This window comes from Poromitra crassiceps, assembly GCF_964638095.1.
Source record: "Poromitra crassiceps genome assembly, chromosome: 16".
Taxonomy (NCBI): Eukaryota; Metazoa; Chordata; class Actinopteri; order Beryciformes; family Melamphaidae; genus Poromitra; species Poromitra crassiceps.
The window spans coordinates 870674-886200 of NC_139645.1; the positions used below are offsets into that span (position 1 = coordinate 870674).

General features: G+C 41.3%; 1 protein-coding gene across 1 annotated transcript in view; it reads right to left on the bottom strand.

Annotated features, from left to right (window-relative positions):
- Positions 1-195: 195 nt before the first annotated feature.
- Positions 196-15527, bottom strand: part of LOC310791164 (angiotensin-converting enzyme 2-like) — a gene marked incomplete at both ends in the record, with an annotated part of 16940 nt that continues 1608 nt past the window's right edge. The window contains 15 exons of the mRNA XM_083652857.1: positions 196-307; positions 805-999; positions 1681-1797; positions 1907-2010; positions 2141-2199; positions 3137-3315; positions 4496-4618; positions 5499-5597; positions 5909-6053; positions 6897-7123; positions 10363-10535; positions 10790-10887; positions 11920-12025; positions 12191-12306; positions 15488-15527. The exon at positions 15488-15527 is cut by the window's right edge and continues 104 nt beyond it. Of these exons, the coding sequence (XP_083508983.1) occupies positions 196-307; positions 805-999; positions 1681-1797; positions 1907-2010; positions 2141-2199; positions 3137-3315; positions 4496-4618; positions 5499-5597; positions 5909-6053; positions 6897-7123; positions 10363-10535; positions 10790-10887; positions 11920-12025; positions 12191-12306; positions 15488-15527 (1893 nt within the window). The remainder of the gene's footprint in view (positions 308-804; positions 1000-1680; positions 1798-1906; positions 2011-2140; positions 2200-3136; positions 3316-4495; positions 4619-5498; positions 5598-5908; positions 6054-6896; positions 7124-10362; positions 10536-10789; positions 10888-11919; positions 12026-12190; positions 12307-15487) is intronic.

Consider the following 15527-nt stretch of genomic DNA (forward strand, 5'->3'; position numbering starts at 1 on the left):
ACACAAATGAGGGATATACACACAAATGCTGCATCAGCTATCAATGGGTTAAACATCATATCAGAACACTGTACTGTACATAGGTAGACTTAAGACATCTCCCCCCTGTCCTTTAGACACAGCAGTGCCCTCAGAGCTGCCCTTTAGACACAGCAGTGCCCTCAGAGCTGCCCTTTAGACACAGCATCAGTGCCTTTAGAGTCCGGTTTGTTCCTCCTCACAGTTCTCAAAGGCTTTATTGCTCACACCAAGCACATCTCTGTGTGTGGCATAGGGGTTCTGCACGCTCGCTGTTTCCTCAGACTTCCTACAAATGCACAGGAAATACAGAACATGTCTCAGGTTCATGCAGGTGATGACTCTAAGTGAGGTTTTCACAGTGGGAGTTTCAGGGGAGGCTCAGTGAATGGAGTGGAATGAATATTACATGAGTTATCAAAAGGAGATCACTAAATGTGTGTGATTTGGTTAGGCTAAAGAGATAGTTCAATAGTTCAGAGGTACAGTTAGGCTAAAGAGATAGTTCAATAGTTCAGAGGTACAGTTAGGCTAAAGAGATAGTTCAATAGTTCAGAGGTACAGTTAGGCTAAAGAGAAAGTTCAGAGGTACAGTTAGGCTAAAGAGATAGTTCAATAGTTCAGAGGTACAGTTAGGGTAAAGAAGAGATAGTTCAGAGGTACAGTTAGGCTAAAGAGATAGTTCAGAGGTACAGTTAGGGTAAAGAGATAGTTCAGAGGTACAGTTAGGCTAAAGAGATAGTTCAGAGGTACAGTTAGGGTAAAGAGATAGTTTAGCACACTCACTTCTTGCGGTCTCTGTAGCCAGAGATGAGGAGGTAGAGGCCCGCTATCACTACGATTCCCATGACCGCGCCAAACGCCACCAGCCACACCGGCACCGGCTGGTCCACGGGCGGGGCCAGCGTTGCTATGACACCCTCGAACTCCAGCGTCTGGTCATTCATCCGGAAGGCATCGTTGATTCGGCCACGAGATAATCTGGGTTCAATGCATTTATTATTGCTAACGGTATGCTAACTGTATGCTCACATTCATTTATCAAGGCTCAAATGGAGTTAATTATTACAGAAATCAGTTCTGCCTGAAGCCTTGTAGTCTTTTTATTTCTGCATTTAGTATTTCCTGTGGTCAAACTGGATGCTGTTTTGGTGACAGGCACATGATGAGAGCTGCATTTAAATATGTTTAGCTGCATGAAGAAAGAGGTGTCCACCAAATACTGAAGCGTATGTTATGCGTAATAGTTAAGTAATAGTAAGATGTGATGTGATCTGATGTGATGTGATCTGATGTGATGTGATGTGATGTGATGTGATGTGATCTGATGTGATCTGATGTGATGTGATCTGATGTGATGTGATGTGATGTGATGTGATGTGATGTGATGTGATCTGATGTGATCTGATGTGATCTGATGTGATGAATTTGTTTTATTGGGGTGATGTATGGATGTGCCTTTATGTTGTAATTGGTGAGGACAACTTTTTCCTGCTTTGGATGCAAGTTCTATTCCATTCCATTCTATATGACGGATAAAAGCAAGTTCTATTCCATTCTGTTCTATATGACTGATAAAAGCAATTATGAATCAGAACAAAGTGAAGTGAACTAGCCTGGGGCTGGATTCACAAAACCTTTTTCATACAGCTCTGTCCTCACCGTATGGCAGCCTCCACCTCCTCCTTTGGGATGAAGATGGAAGGACTTGCTGGGTCTGTAACCATCATGTAGAAGGAGATCCTGGGAGTCTCCTTATAAGTGCAAACGTTCTCTGATCTGGAAGTGCAGACAAAGAAGAGCTCTCAAACGAATGTGGCAAAAAGAAGGAAGAAAACAATGCTTGGGATATCTGTTACATGTTTGGTCCAGTAGTGGAGATACTGACGTGAAGGCAACTGTCATGTTCATGTTCTTCTGGCTGTAGTACTGCCTCATAGCATACGCAATGTTGCTCCTGAACAAGTACAGCTCGTTGGGATTCCAGGAATACTGAAACACATTTGAGGTAATGACATGGTATCACATAGAACGCGGTTTACTTCAAAGTTGTAAGATGCGTGCAGGCAGATGCAGTTCACTCTACATTGTTATAATGGACTGATAGCTCAATAATACTCACAGCTTCAGTACCCATAGCAGCCTTCAAACTAAGCCTCACTTTGATGGTATACTTTGAATCTGTGGGTTAGGGTTAGGGTTAGTTAGGTTTTTGATGGTATACTCTGAATCTGTAATTAAAAATAGACAATTTAGTCATCTTCTCATCTGTAAATTCTTTAAAGCCAAGTGACACAGCAAATATTCCAGTCTGAATAAATATAGATTTTTCTTCTAGGTTATTTTAAGTTAACAAGTGATAATTGGAGAGTTGTTTGCCCAGAGGTGACATGGCTCTGCAGCTGTTCAAAACTATCTAAAAGTGTTAAATGAACTATGATGGGTGTGGACCTCCTTCTGGATTTATCCATCCACTGTTTCCCTACATTCTCGAAAACCCGATGATCCTCCTCTCCCCCCATAAAGGGGGGGCTCTTCTTCTTCTAATGGCTTTCCGGCAGACTGGATGCCTTGCGGCACATTGCTGCCTCTCACAGTTGGGGAATATTCTTCTCCCTCAGACCCAATTGTCTGAGTTTGCACAAACGCATCCCTTAGTCACTACTTTTTTCAATTGTGATGTCACCACTGATGTCATCAGCGTTGTCACTCAAGCAATTGTGATGTCATCAGTGAGAGAACAGAGGAACTGTGAGACGGCGTACGAAGGGGGACAGAATGTAGGAAAACAGTGAATGGATCAATCCAGAAGCAGGCGGTAATGCAACATAAAGGATGCCAACTGCAATAAAACACCACAGAAGAAGAAGAAGAAGAAGTCCTCAGTGATGTCATCAGTGATGTTACTTGAGCAGTGATGTCATCAGTGATGTCCCTCAAGCAATTATGATGTCATCACTCGATTGTGTACCCGATTGTGCACAGCGGTGCTGGGCTTATTATTATACAGTAAGATGTGTAGCCTACTGTAGGTAGATGAAAGAGCACAGTGTGTGATTGAGTTGTGCATTAGTGATATTTTGCTAATCAACCTTCAGTTTGAATGACTTTTACTCACATGGATCTATTGTTTTGTCCCAACCTACTGTCCTGTTATTCTTCTTGTTCTCGTCCACCAGCCACACATAGAGGTCTTCAAAATACTCCAGCAGTGGGCCCGCATCCATCTTAACATCGCCAGATACCATCTCCAAAGCCCGGGGCCAGGATTTGGACCTTCCCAGCTCGAGCATGTTCCTAAAAGAAATGGATACATTGATCATTTAAAGTAGCCCAGACATGAAACATTAGATGATGTTGAAGATGAAGAAGTTGAGTGAATTTGGACCGACATAATATTATTTGTCTCTTATACCTCTAGTTGTACTTTGACCCACAGAAGATATATTGGCTCCTGAGGCAGCTGTCAGTTGAAACGATGAGCTTGCACTCTGTGTTTCAACAGACAGCTGAGTCAATGCTGAGTCAATGGGCCTCTTGCTCCTAACAATAGGTCCAAATGGGGTTTGTCAAAATATCTTAAAAGAAGAAGTCTGTAAAAACTGACCACCAGCAGTGTATTATAGTCTCAGACTGGAAAACCGCAGCACTGCAACTTTTACACTCAGTGGATAGTCTTCTACCAAACTCTACCCGGCTCCATGTGCAACTGTTTACAATGTGACCTGACCTCTGCAAAGCTAGATCAATGCAGTTTCACCCCACAGCAAACTGTGCTGCAGCAGAGAAAGGTACCACAGCAAACTGTGCTGCAGCAGAGAAAAGTCCCACAGAAAACTGTGCTGCAGCAGAGAAAAGTCCCACAGCAAACTGTGCTGCAGCAGAGAAAAGTACCACAGCAAACTGTGCTGCAGCAGAGAAAAGTCCCACAGCAAACTGTGCTGCAGCAGAGAAAGGTACCACAGCAAACTGTGCTGCAGCAGAGAAAAGTCCCACAGAAAACTGTGCTGCAGCAGAGAAAAGTCCCACAGCAAACTGTGCTGCAGCAGAGAAAAGTCCCACAGCAAACTGTGCTGCAGCAGAGAAAAGTCCCACAACAAACTGTGCTGCAGCAGAGAAAAGTCCTTCTGTGATTCCCTGATGAGTGAAAGTTTGCGTAATGGCAGAACTGTGTCATCAAAAGCTTTGCAACTTTTTCCGTTGACTTTCAACTCAACTGTGGAGCCGACAAATGACTTTTTGGAGATTATTTTAAGCAGCAAAACAACAGGACAACAAACAACGGGAGCTCACTGTTTCAACCAACAGCTAACTGGAACTAATATTATCTGTGTCCAACTCTACTACAGAGATATAAGGGACAAATTATTATGTAGGTTCAAAATTGCCGAACATATCCTTTAAAAAAAAAAAAAAAAAATTATGGACTGTCTAAATATATATACTACATGTCCTATACAATGAATGAACTCCATACCTCAGCTTGGTTCCTGCTTCTTTAGAACCAGTGATGTCACACTTGAACAAGGCCTCTGCGTGGCCAGACGCATTGCAAAGTGCTTTCTGCAACTGGAACTGGTAGATGGTTCTTGTGAAGTACCTTTACGTTTTTCACACATCCATGCATGCGTGCACACACACATACACATACACACACGCACGCACGCACGCACGCACGCACGCACACACACACACACACACACACACACACACACACACACACACACACCCACACACACACACACACACACACACACACACACACATTGGTTATGTCTTTAATTGTTGTGGTCTTAAAGCAGAACTGGATCCTATTTTCCCATTGTTTCTCATCATACAAAAATCTCTTCAATGACTTGATATAGAGCTTATATCCTGCTCTCCAGTACAGCCTTATTATATATACCCATGGTAGTCTTGATTGTCCACTCTGTGAGGAGACATGTTTATGAAAAGATGGACAATAAATGAAAATTAGCCAAAGCCATGCCTTTCTTGTCTGGTTTTGATGCTACCTTGTCCATATTGCTTTAGCACATCTTGTTAATTTTTTGCATATTTGTGTCTCATTTTGTATGTATTGTGACGTGTTACATTGCTGCTGCCATTTCTTGGACCAGGTCTCTGATGAAAAAGAGATTGTATCTCAATGAGACAACCTGGTAAAATAAAGGCACAATTGGCTGTGTCTGCGGGTGGGAAGCCGGATTGAAGGTATGCGGTCGCTGCACTAGTGCCTCTGCTGGTCGGTCGGGGCGCCTGTTCGGGACGGAAGGGAACTGCTGGGAAACTCCCTGCTGTCAGGTGAAAAGAAGCGGCTCGCAACTGTGCATGTGTCGTAGGAAGTGTGGTGCTAGTCTGCGGCTCTCCCTAGATCGGCAGAGGGTGGAGCAGCGACCGGGGCTGCAGGGGGAAATTGGCCAAGTACAATTGGGGGGGAAATCAGAACAAAATAATGAGATGTACAGAGAGAGGGCTACCTGATGAACGAGTAGTCTCCAGATACGTGGAACAGAGCAGGAGGGTCGCAGTAGCTCTCATCTCTTGGCACTGGTTCCACCACCCCGACCAGCTCCCTCCTGAATAGGCAAAGGAGAGTTACAAGTCAACACTGCCATCTATAGGCTGATGCTGTAATCACAGGCCTGCAGCGAGGCGGCTGCCCAGGTTACAGTGGGGAAATACCTGACATTCCTCTTGTCTTGAATGCAATATTTCTACGGTTGATGTCACACATATTAGATTTATGTGATTTGAGACATCAACATATTTTTATCTGTCCAGTTTACTCAGATCAGCCACACCTACCAAACATTCCCACACTCACGTTCACAGACTGACACTGCATATCTTTACAAATTCCTCCTACTGATGCAAACTCTTGACTTACTTCATCTCCCACCAGCTCTGCATCCATTGCTCCTTGGTGATGTTTCCTTCAAAGACCTGCCACCTCCATTCCTCCAGCATGTAGGTGAAGGGCAGTGTCGCCACAATGGTCAGGGCCTGCTTCAGCAAGAAGTTGATCTCGGTTTCTGCATTCAGGGCAAAGCAACAGACACAATTCATGATTACATGTAAAGAATGAACATGTCTAGAAGGCAGCTGGTCTTAAGGGTCTTCACATACTTACATTTTACATGACAATACAGCTAATGAAAATCATCATTTTAGAAGTACATTGCTGAACCATGTCTAGAGTGGTTGTTATGTTAAAACAGCATTTTAGAATATTATCATTTTTCAACACATGAATGAGCTTACTCAGGAAGTGCTGTTTCAGAATGCCATGTCGTTTTATGAAACAGTCACGTGACATTACTTGCCCCGGAAGTGAGTTTCCCATTCATTTTCTACATAGACATTTTGAAAATCCTTATATAACGAGTTTTACGGCTGGAGCCAAGCCACCCCGTGACCTACTGAATCATCAGTGACCATAAAACATTTCACTTGGAGCAAAAACAAAAAATTAAAATGTTTTTTCCCCCCGATGTTATTTTTTATTTTTGCTCCAAGTGAAATGTTTTATGGTATTCTGCATTGCACTCCATGATTAGCTTAGCATGCTGCTTGGCTAATCCAGGGAGCATCTTCTGTAAAGAGCGGAGCCATCAGCACCAAACATAACTGTATTTACATTTTATATATGGTTAAATATATGACTAGAGTGTTCCTGACTGAAATATATTATATTATATTGTATTATATTATATTATATTATATTATATTATATTATATTATATTATATTATATTATATAAAATGTCAACCTTTGACTGGGACTAATAGTGTATATTGGTGCAGGCCTGTTTATTGTGTTTTCTATATGATAATGTTCAGTTTGATAATGTTCAGTGTGATGTACATCAGCAGTACCGGGATCACTAACGAAGTCAGGTTCTAGGAGACCCAGGTCCTTGAGGTGTTCGGGTGTGGCTGCAGACAGGGACATGATTTCTCCCACGGCCTCGTGGAAACCCTCGTTGGCCCCGTCCCTCAGGAGGTAGGTCAGGTTGCGGTAAGCCATCTGGTACTGGTTGTGACCCATCTCATGGTGCACCGTTAGGAAGTCATCCATGTTGACCTTGGTGCACATTTTGATCCTGAGGAGATCACGGGACAAGAGAAAATGTCAGCGGTTATATTTCCTAATCAGATAGACTGTGCAGATAAAATAGACAGCCAATACAATAAAGCAGTTCAGATTATACAGATATGACACACACTAATAAGGCCCAAGTTCAAAAGAAAGAAAATATTGCTGATCTATTGAGGCAGGTCAGCTAACATGGCTTCAAAATGAATATGTTTTGGGCAACAATCAACCGACCTTTTCTCTGAAGCAGGATATTAATTAAGCTTAATGATACACACAGTGGTATCAAATGAATTTGAGGTGTGCGGAGATTGGGATTTGGATTGCCATCAAACCTGATGTGAATGGTTATAGTATTTGGAAATGCTTTATTTATTTTTTTGACAAACTTGCAGTTGAGTAAACGTTGTCACTATATTCCCTGTCAGAAACTCCACACCAGTTAGTTCTGTGGCAAATGTATATGGGTGAATGGTTAATAACACTTTTGTTATCTTTATGATAGGAGACAGTGACTCAGAGACTAATCAACATCATTGTTCCAACGAGTTGATATTTACAGCTCTCATGTAGGCTAATGATCTATTGAGTGAGATTACCATTCTCAAATCGTATGGGGAAAAGTTCACATCGGAGCTCATGTGATATCATCTCAGTCAAAATAGTAAAAATAAAAATAGTTTGTTTCAACATTTCTGTTCATGTTTGTCAACCTGATCTATGACAGTAAGATGTTTAAAAAATGCCCCAGTCAGATGCCACATAAGTTAACTCTTCAATTAGGAGTATGAGCACTTTACGGTAACCCTTTATTTTACAGGTACCATAGTTACATATGAACTATTTGTAATTACACATGAACACCAAATGTAATTACACAGTAATTACCAATAGTTCTAAATTACGTTCATATGTAGTTACATTGTAACAGACCTGTAAAATGGAGTGAGTCTGTTCAACTGTAGTTCATATGTAGTTACATTGTAACAGACCTGTAAAATGGAGTGAGTCTGTTCAACTGTAGTTCATATGTAGTTACATTGTAACAGACCTGTAAAGTGGGGTGAGACTGTTCAACTGTAGTTCATATGTAGTTACATGGTACCGGACCTGTAAAGTGGAGTGAGACTGTTCAACTGTAGTTCATATGTAGTTACATGGTACCGGACCTGTAAAGTGGAGTGAGTCTTTTCAACTGTAGGTCATATGTAGTTACATGGTAGCGGACCTGTAAAGAAGCTCCCGGCTGGGACAGAGATTGCTAAAACCCAGTGGTGGATTCGAACCACTGAACTTCTGATTGCAAAGCAAGCGGCTTTAACCACTCAGCCACGAGGGCTTTCCAAATTTCATGGTGGAGTTTAAGAGGATAACTGTATGTCAGTCAGATGTAGTTGCTGTCACTTCATAGCTTTGTTATTATACACAGAGACTTGGGGGAAAATATTGATACTTTATTTAGTTGTAGGTATGATTTTGTCCAGAATTCCAATACAAAAATTATAATAAAAGTATTGTAGATATAGAGGTAACAGTGAAACTATAATCAAAATAGCCATTCTTCTACATTCTAATTGTTAGCTTATTGTAAATGAGTCATTTCCCCATCAATTTCCCAATTTCTCAATTTGTTGGGGACCCAGTCGAAGCCCCTCAAAGACCCCTTTGGTCAGCAGACCCCCGGATCATCTCTCCCCAAAGTCTATACCCCCCCCCCCCCCAAGTCTATAAATCCCCTAATCTGCATAAGGGGGGAACTCCCCCCTATTTGCTAAATAAATTGTATGCACTGTGCTCTAGAAACATTTAGTTATATTTAAAGATTTTAAATAAAAAAAATGCATTCTAATAATTTTCTGAATTGTGGTTTAAATAGTCCCATGAGCCATTTACAGCTCATGGGGGGGGGGGGGGGGGGGTCTGGCACAGTCACACTGCAGAAATGCATTCACATTAATCAATATTGCCTGTCTTTCAAGCTACAACTAACAAAGTATCTAACAAAGTCTATGCTTATAATACCAAAGCTAGGAAGTGACAACTACATCTGACTGACATACAGTTATCCCAAACTCCAGAAGTTGGAAAAGCCCTTGTGGCTGAGTGGTTAAAGACGCCTGCTTTGCAATCTGAAGTTCAGTGGTTCGAATCCCCCACTGGCTTTTAGCTATCTCTGTCCCAGGCCAGAGCTTCTTTACAGGTCCGGTGCCATGTAACTACATATGAACTACAGTTAAATAGACTCACTCCACTTTACAGGTCTGTTACCATGTAACTACATATGAACTACAGTTGAATAGACTCACTCCACTTTACAGGTCCATTACAATGTAACTACATATGAACTACCGTTGAATATACTCACTCCACTTTACAGGTCTGTTACCATGTAACTACATATGAACTACAGTTAAATAGACTCACTCCACTTTACAGGTCTGTTACCATGTAACTACATATGAACTAAAGTTGAATACACTCACTCCACTTTACAGGTCCGTTACAATGTAACTACATATGAACTGCAGTTGAACAGACTCACTCCATTTTACAGGTATGTTACAATGTAACTACATATGAACATCATTTATAACTATTGGTCATTACTGTGTAATTGAGGGCGGCTTTAGCTCAGGAGGTAGAGCGGGTCAGCCAATGACGCAAGGGTTGGCGGTTCGATCCCCGCTCCCTCCCAGCTGTTAATCGTTGTGTCCCTGGGCAAGACACTTAACCCTCCTTGCCTGGTATGATTGGTATGAATGTAAGACATGAATGGTATGATTGGTATGATTGGTATGAATGTAGACATGAATGATGATGGTGGTTTGGAGGGCCCGTTGAGCGCCAATGTGTGGCTGCCACGCTTCTGAACCACCGGCACGAATGGTGTGAACGAATAATGATTCTGTGTAAGCGCTTTGAGCCTTGGAAAGGCGCTATATAAATCCAATCATTATTATTATTATTATTAATTACATTTGGTGTTCATGTGTAATTACAAATAGTTCATATGTAACTAGGGTACCTGTAAAATAAAGGGTTACCCACTTTACTGATGGCTCTGCAAACTGATGGGTGGGTGCGTTCGTTCGTTTGTTCGTGCGTGCATGCGTGCGTGCGTTCCTGCGTTCGTGTGTGTGTGTGTGTGTGCGCGTGTGCGCGCACACGTGTGTGTGTGTGTGTGTGTGTGTGTGTGTGTGCGTGTGTGTGTGTGTGCGTGTGTGTGTGTCTGTGCATTTATACTACCTAAAGTCCTCTCTATTTCCCATGTCCCAGGCTGTGGGGTGACAGACCACGCTGCGACCATCGGGAGGCTTCACCAGCATAGAGTCATTCCAGAAGTTATCAAACATCTCGTACAAGCCCACAGACATGAAGAATTTCTCTGCTTCTTCAAACATCTGAAGCTCAGTCCAGCCCTAAAATCCAACCGGACATTTAGCAGTTCATTTCGATTCAAATGGTGGATTTTAATGTTGTTGTTTTCCTTCTAGTGTCCTTTAACTGCTTACAAATACTGTACATGTTGTGGTCATTCTATACAAGCTATTGTAGACGTATCATATTTAAACATGCTTTTTGATTTGCTTTTTAATTCGTTTCACTCATTATGCCTTGGTCCAATCAATGTGCAAGCAGCATAAATAATGTGGTTGGCCCAACTGTACCGTACCTGTTCTACCATAGCTAGGCTGACATCAATGTCAGGTTTATCGGGGTAGGGGATGGAGTGAGCGTACAGGTTGGTCCAGAATCTTCCCCACATGTCACCTGAAGAATCAACACAAAAGTGGAGATATATAATTTCCTTTTGAACAAACATCACATCCCTCCACAGCCTCAGCAGACCTTAGTGAAGCACAGCCTCAGCAGACCTTAGTGAAGCACAGCCTCAGCAGACCTTAGTGAAGCACAGCCTCAGCAGACCTTAGTGAAGCACAGCCTCAGCACAGCCTCAGCAGACCTTAGTGAAGCCAATCTCTTCACCAGCTCCAAATATTGGTACATTTTACACTCATATTTGCGACCAATTGAAACAAACCTGTGCGGCTTCATAATACATTTAAAGCACATCTCAACGTCCCCCTGAATCCTAAACAGAAACAAAGCAGCAGTGAAGTGACCCTAAAAGAGAACCAGCCATACTCCAGTTCTGGATTGGGCCTTAAAACATAGCATGAATGTTCACATCTCACTGTTTGGAAGATCATACAAAATAGGCTATATTATTTTAAGTTAACTGTAATAGATTTTTGGTCTTTTTTTTCTTCTGATTTCCCCCCTTTTCTCCCCCAATTGTACTTGGCCAATTTTCCGCCCTGCTCCACCCTCGAGCGACCTGGGGAGAGCCGAGACTAGCACCATGCTCCCTCTGACACATGCGCAGTTGCCAGCTGCTTCTTTTCACCTGACAGTGGGGCGATTCACCGGCAGGATGTAATGTAGCACGTGGGAGGATCACGCTATTCCCACCAGTTCCCTTCCACCCCGACCAGGTGCCCCAACCGACCAGAGGAGGAGCTAGTTCAGTCAGTGACAAGGACACATACCCCCAATCCAGCTTCCCACCCCCAGACACAGCCAATCGTGCCTGTATGGAGGCCCGACCAAGCCGGACGTAACACAGGGGTGCGAACCTGCAACCCTCATATTGCTAGGCAGGGAATCTACCGCTACATACCCGGATGCCCCCATTGCTTGATTTTGTTCACTGTGACTTTGATGGGATCTAGCCTGGGTTTCATGATATTTAGGATGTAATATCTCACATCACAAAACATGCTTCCAAACGAGTTTCTTTACCCAGCAAGTGAGCCGGCAGGGGGCCTTCTGAATCAATGTGTCCGCGGTATACGTCCATAAGCCTGGCTCTCACATACGCATGCAGCTCCTTGTAGAGGGGCATGATCTGTGAAGCACAAAATATTACTGCAATTTATCAATTTCTACAATCAATAACACATTACATCATGCTCAATCTGATTGAACCATAAAGACTTCAAGAACCTCTGAAACATATACAGAGCATAGATCTACAGAGCATAGACCAAATCCACTGAGATGTTAGACATACTTGTTTATATATGGAACGAACATCACCCATTAGCTGATCTCTGGAATACTTGTACCGAGGGTCCTCCTCAATGGTCTCATAGTTGTATCTCCAGTATGCTCCATAGTCTGCAAAACCTGTGTGTGTGTGTGTGTGTGTGTGTGTGTGTGTGTGTGTGTGTGTGTGTGTGTGTGTGTGTGTGTGTGTGTGAGAGAGAGAGAGAGAGAGAGAGATATTTGATGGTCACAGTGTAGCGTATTTGGATAGCAGTGATTATTGATAATCAGCTTATTATCAAATGCCTGTAATGCTTCACTAAAAAGTCTACTGAGCTTGAGGTGATGCTATAATTGAGTGAAATATAGTCTATATAGATATTAAGGCTGGGTGATATGGGCCAAAAATCACATCTCGGTATTTTGAGGCTGAATGGCGATACACAATATATATCTATTTCCTATGAAGTGGGCTAAATATTCAGTTGTAAGTCAAAGATATTGACACAATGAGATTTTTGATCAATCATTAGTAATGTGGATATAATGACTAAGTGGGTAAAGGCAAGGTAAGTTCAGAAAATGACATTTTACTGTAATTCAGCCTTTAAAATCAGGAAAAGTCAACACTTAGGCCATATCACTGTATTACGATATCTAGTCTCATACCACGGTATCGATATAATATCGATATATTGCCCAGCCATAATAGCTATTCAGTGTCTGGATTAGAGTTGGGGTTAGGTTAAATACTGTGCAAATTGCAACAAATTCACAAATTATCCCGAGGCGATATACAGTGTAGGTAGTATCTACTGTAGGTTGATATCTACTGTAGGTTGATATCTACTGTAGGTAGATATCTACTGTAGGTTGGTGCAGTTATGGCACAAGTGACCCCATGCTGGGTTACAGTGGCAACTAAACAGCGCTGCTGCTATTTGCATATCAGCTGATTGTTTCTCCTCCTGTTCCTGGAAGCTCTTGTGTGACGAGGACCTGTCATTGATGGTTACCTTCTATCTGTGTGTTGTTCCTCTCCTCTCTATCTGACACTATCTTTACTGATGTGGAATCTAGACAGCTTTACAGCTTATCTCCATACGTTTCCCCGATAAGCGTAGAACTAGAGGCCAATGTCACATCAATGCCACTGGAATGTGTGGAAATATACTGTAGCCATATATTAGCCTTGTCTTTTTTCATATCGGGCTTTTCTGTGACTCATAAACCCTTTTGCACTGTTACACCAGACTATAACAAGATGACTCTAATAACACTATTACACCAGACTATAACAAGATGACTCTAATAACACTGTTACACCAGACTATAACAAGATGACTCTAATAACACTGTTACACCAGACTATAACAAGATGACTCTAATAACACTGTTACACCAGACTATAACAAGATGACTCTAATAACACTGTTACACCAGACTATAACAAGATGACTCTAATAACACTGTTACACCAGACTATAACAAGATGACTCTAATAACACTGTTACACCAGACTATAACAAGATGACTCTAATAACACTGTTACACCAGACTATAACAAGATGACTCTAATAACACTGTTACACCAGACTATAACAAGATGACTCTAATAACACTGTTACACCAGACTATAACAAGATGACTCTAATAACACTGTTACACCAGACTATAACAAGATGACTCTAATAACACTGTTACACCAGACTATAACAAGATGACTCTAATAACACTGTTACACCAGACTATAACAAGATGACTCTAATAACACTGTTACACCAGACTATAACAAGCTGACTCTAATAACACTGTTACACCAGACTATAACAAGCTGACTCTAATAACACTGTTACACCAGACTATAACAAGATGCCTCTAATAACACTGTTACACCAGACTATAACAAGATGACTCTAATAACACTGTTACACCAGACTATAACAAGATGACTCTAATAACACTGTTACACCAGACTATAACAAGATGACTCTAATAACACTGTTACACCAGACTATAACAAGATGACTCTAATAACACTGTTACACCAGACTATAACAAGATGACTCTAATAACACTGTTACACCAGACTATAACAAGATGACTCTAATAACACTGTTACACCAGACTATAACAAGATGACTCTAATAACACTGTTACACCAGACTATAACAAGATGACTCTAATAACACTGTTACACCAGACTATAACAAGATGACTCTAATAACACTGTTACACCAGACTATAACAAGATGACTCTAATAACACTGTTACACCAGACTATAACAAGATGACTCTAATAACACTGTTACACCAGACTATAACAAGATGACTCTAATAACACTGTTACACCAGACTATAACAAGATGACTCTAATAACACTGTTACACCAGACTATAACAAGATGACTCTAATAACACTGTTACACCAGACTATAACAAGATGACTCTAATAACACTGTTACACCAGACTATAACAAGATGACTCTAATAACACTGTTACACCAGACTATAACAAGATGCCTCTAATAACACTGTTACACCAGACTATAACAAGATGACTCTAATAACACTGTTACACCAGACTATAACAAGCTGACTCTAATAACACTGTTACACCAGACTATAACAAGATGCCTCTAATAACACTGTTACACCAGACTATAACAAGATGACTCTAATAACACTGTTACACCAGACTATAACAAGCTGACTCTAATAACACTGTTACACCAGACTATAACAAGCTGACTCTAATTACACTGTTACACCAGACTATAACAAGATGACTCTAATAACACTGTTACACCAGACTATAACAAGATGACTCTAATAACACTGTTACACCAGACTATAACAAGATGACTCTAATAACACTGTTACACCAGACTATAACAAGATGACTCTAATAACACTGTTACACCAGACTATAACAAGATGACTCTAATAATACTGTTACACCAGACTATAACAAGATGACTCTAATAACACTGTTACACCAGACTATAACAAGATGACTCTAATAACACTGTTACACCAGACTATAACAAGATGACTCTAATAACACTGTTACACCAGACTATAACAAGCTGACTCTAATAACACTGTTACACCAGACTATAACAAGATGACTCTAATAACACTGTTACACCAGACTATAACAAGATGACTCTAATAATACTGTTACACCAGACTATAACAAGATGACTCTAATAACACTGTTACACCAGACTATAACAAGATGCTTCTAATAACACTGTTACACCAGACTATAACAAGCTGACTCTAATAACACTGTTACAGAAAATGGCACATTTTCTTACCGTTGAGCTGGGATGCTTCATTCTTCAGATCCACGTAGTC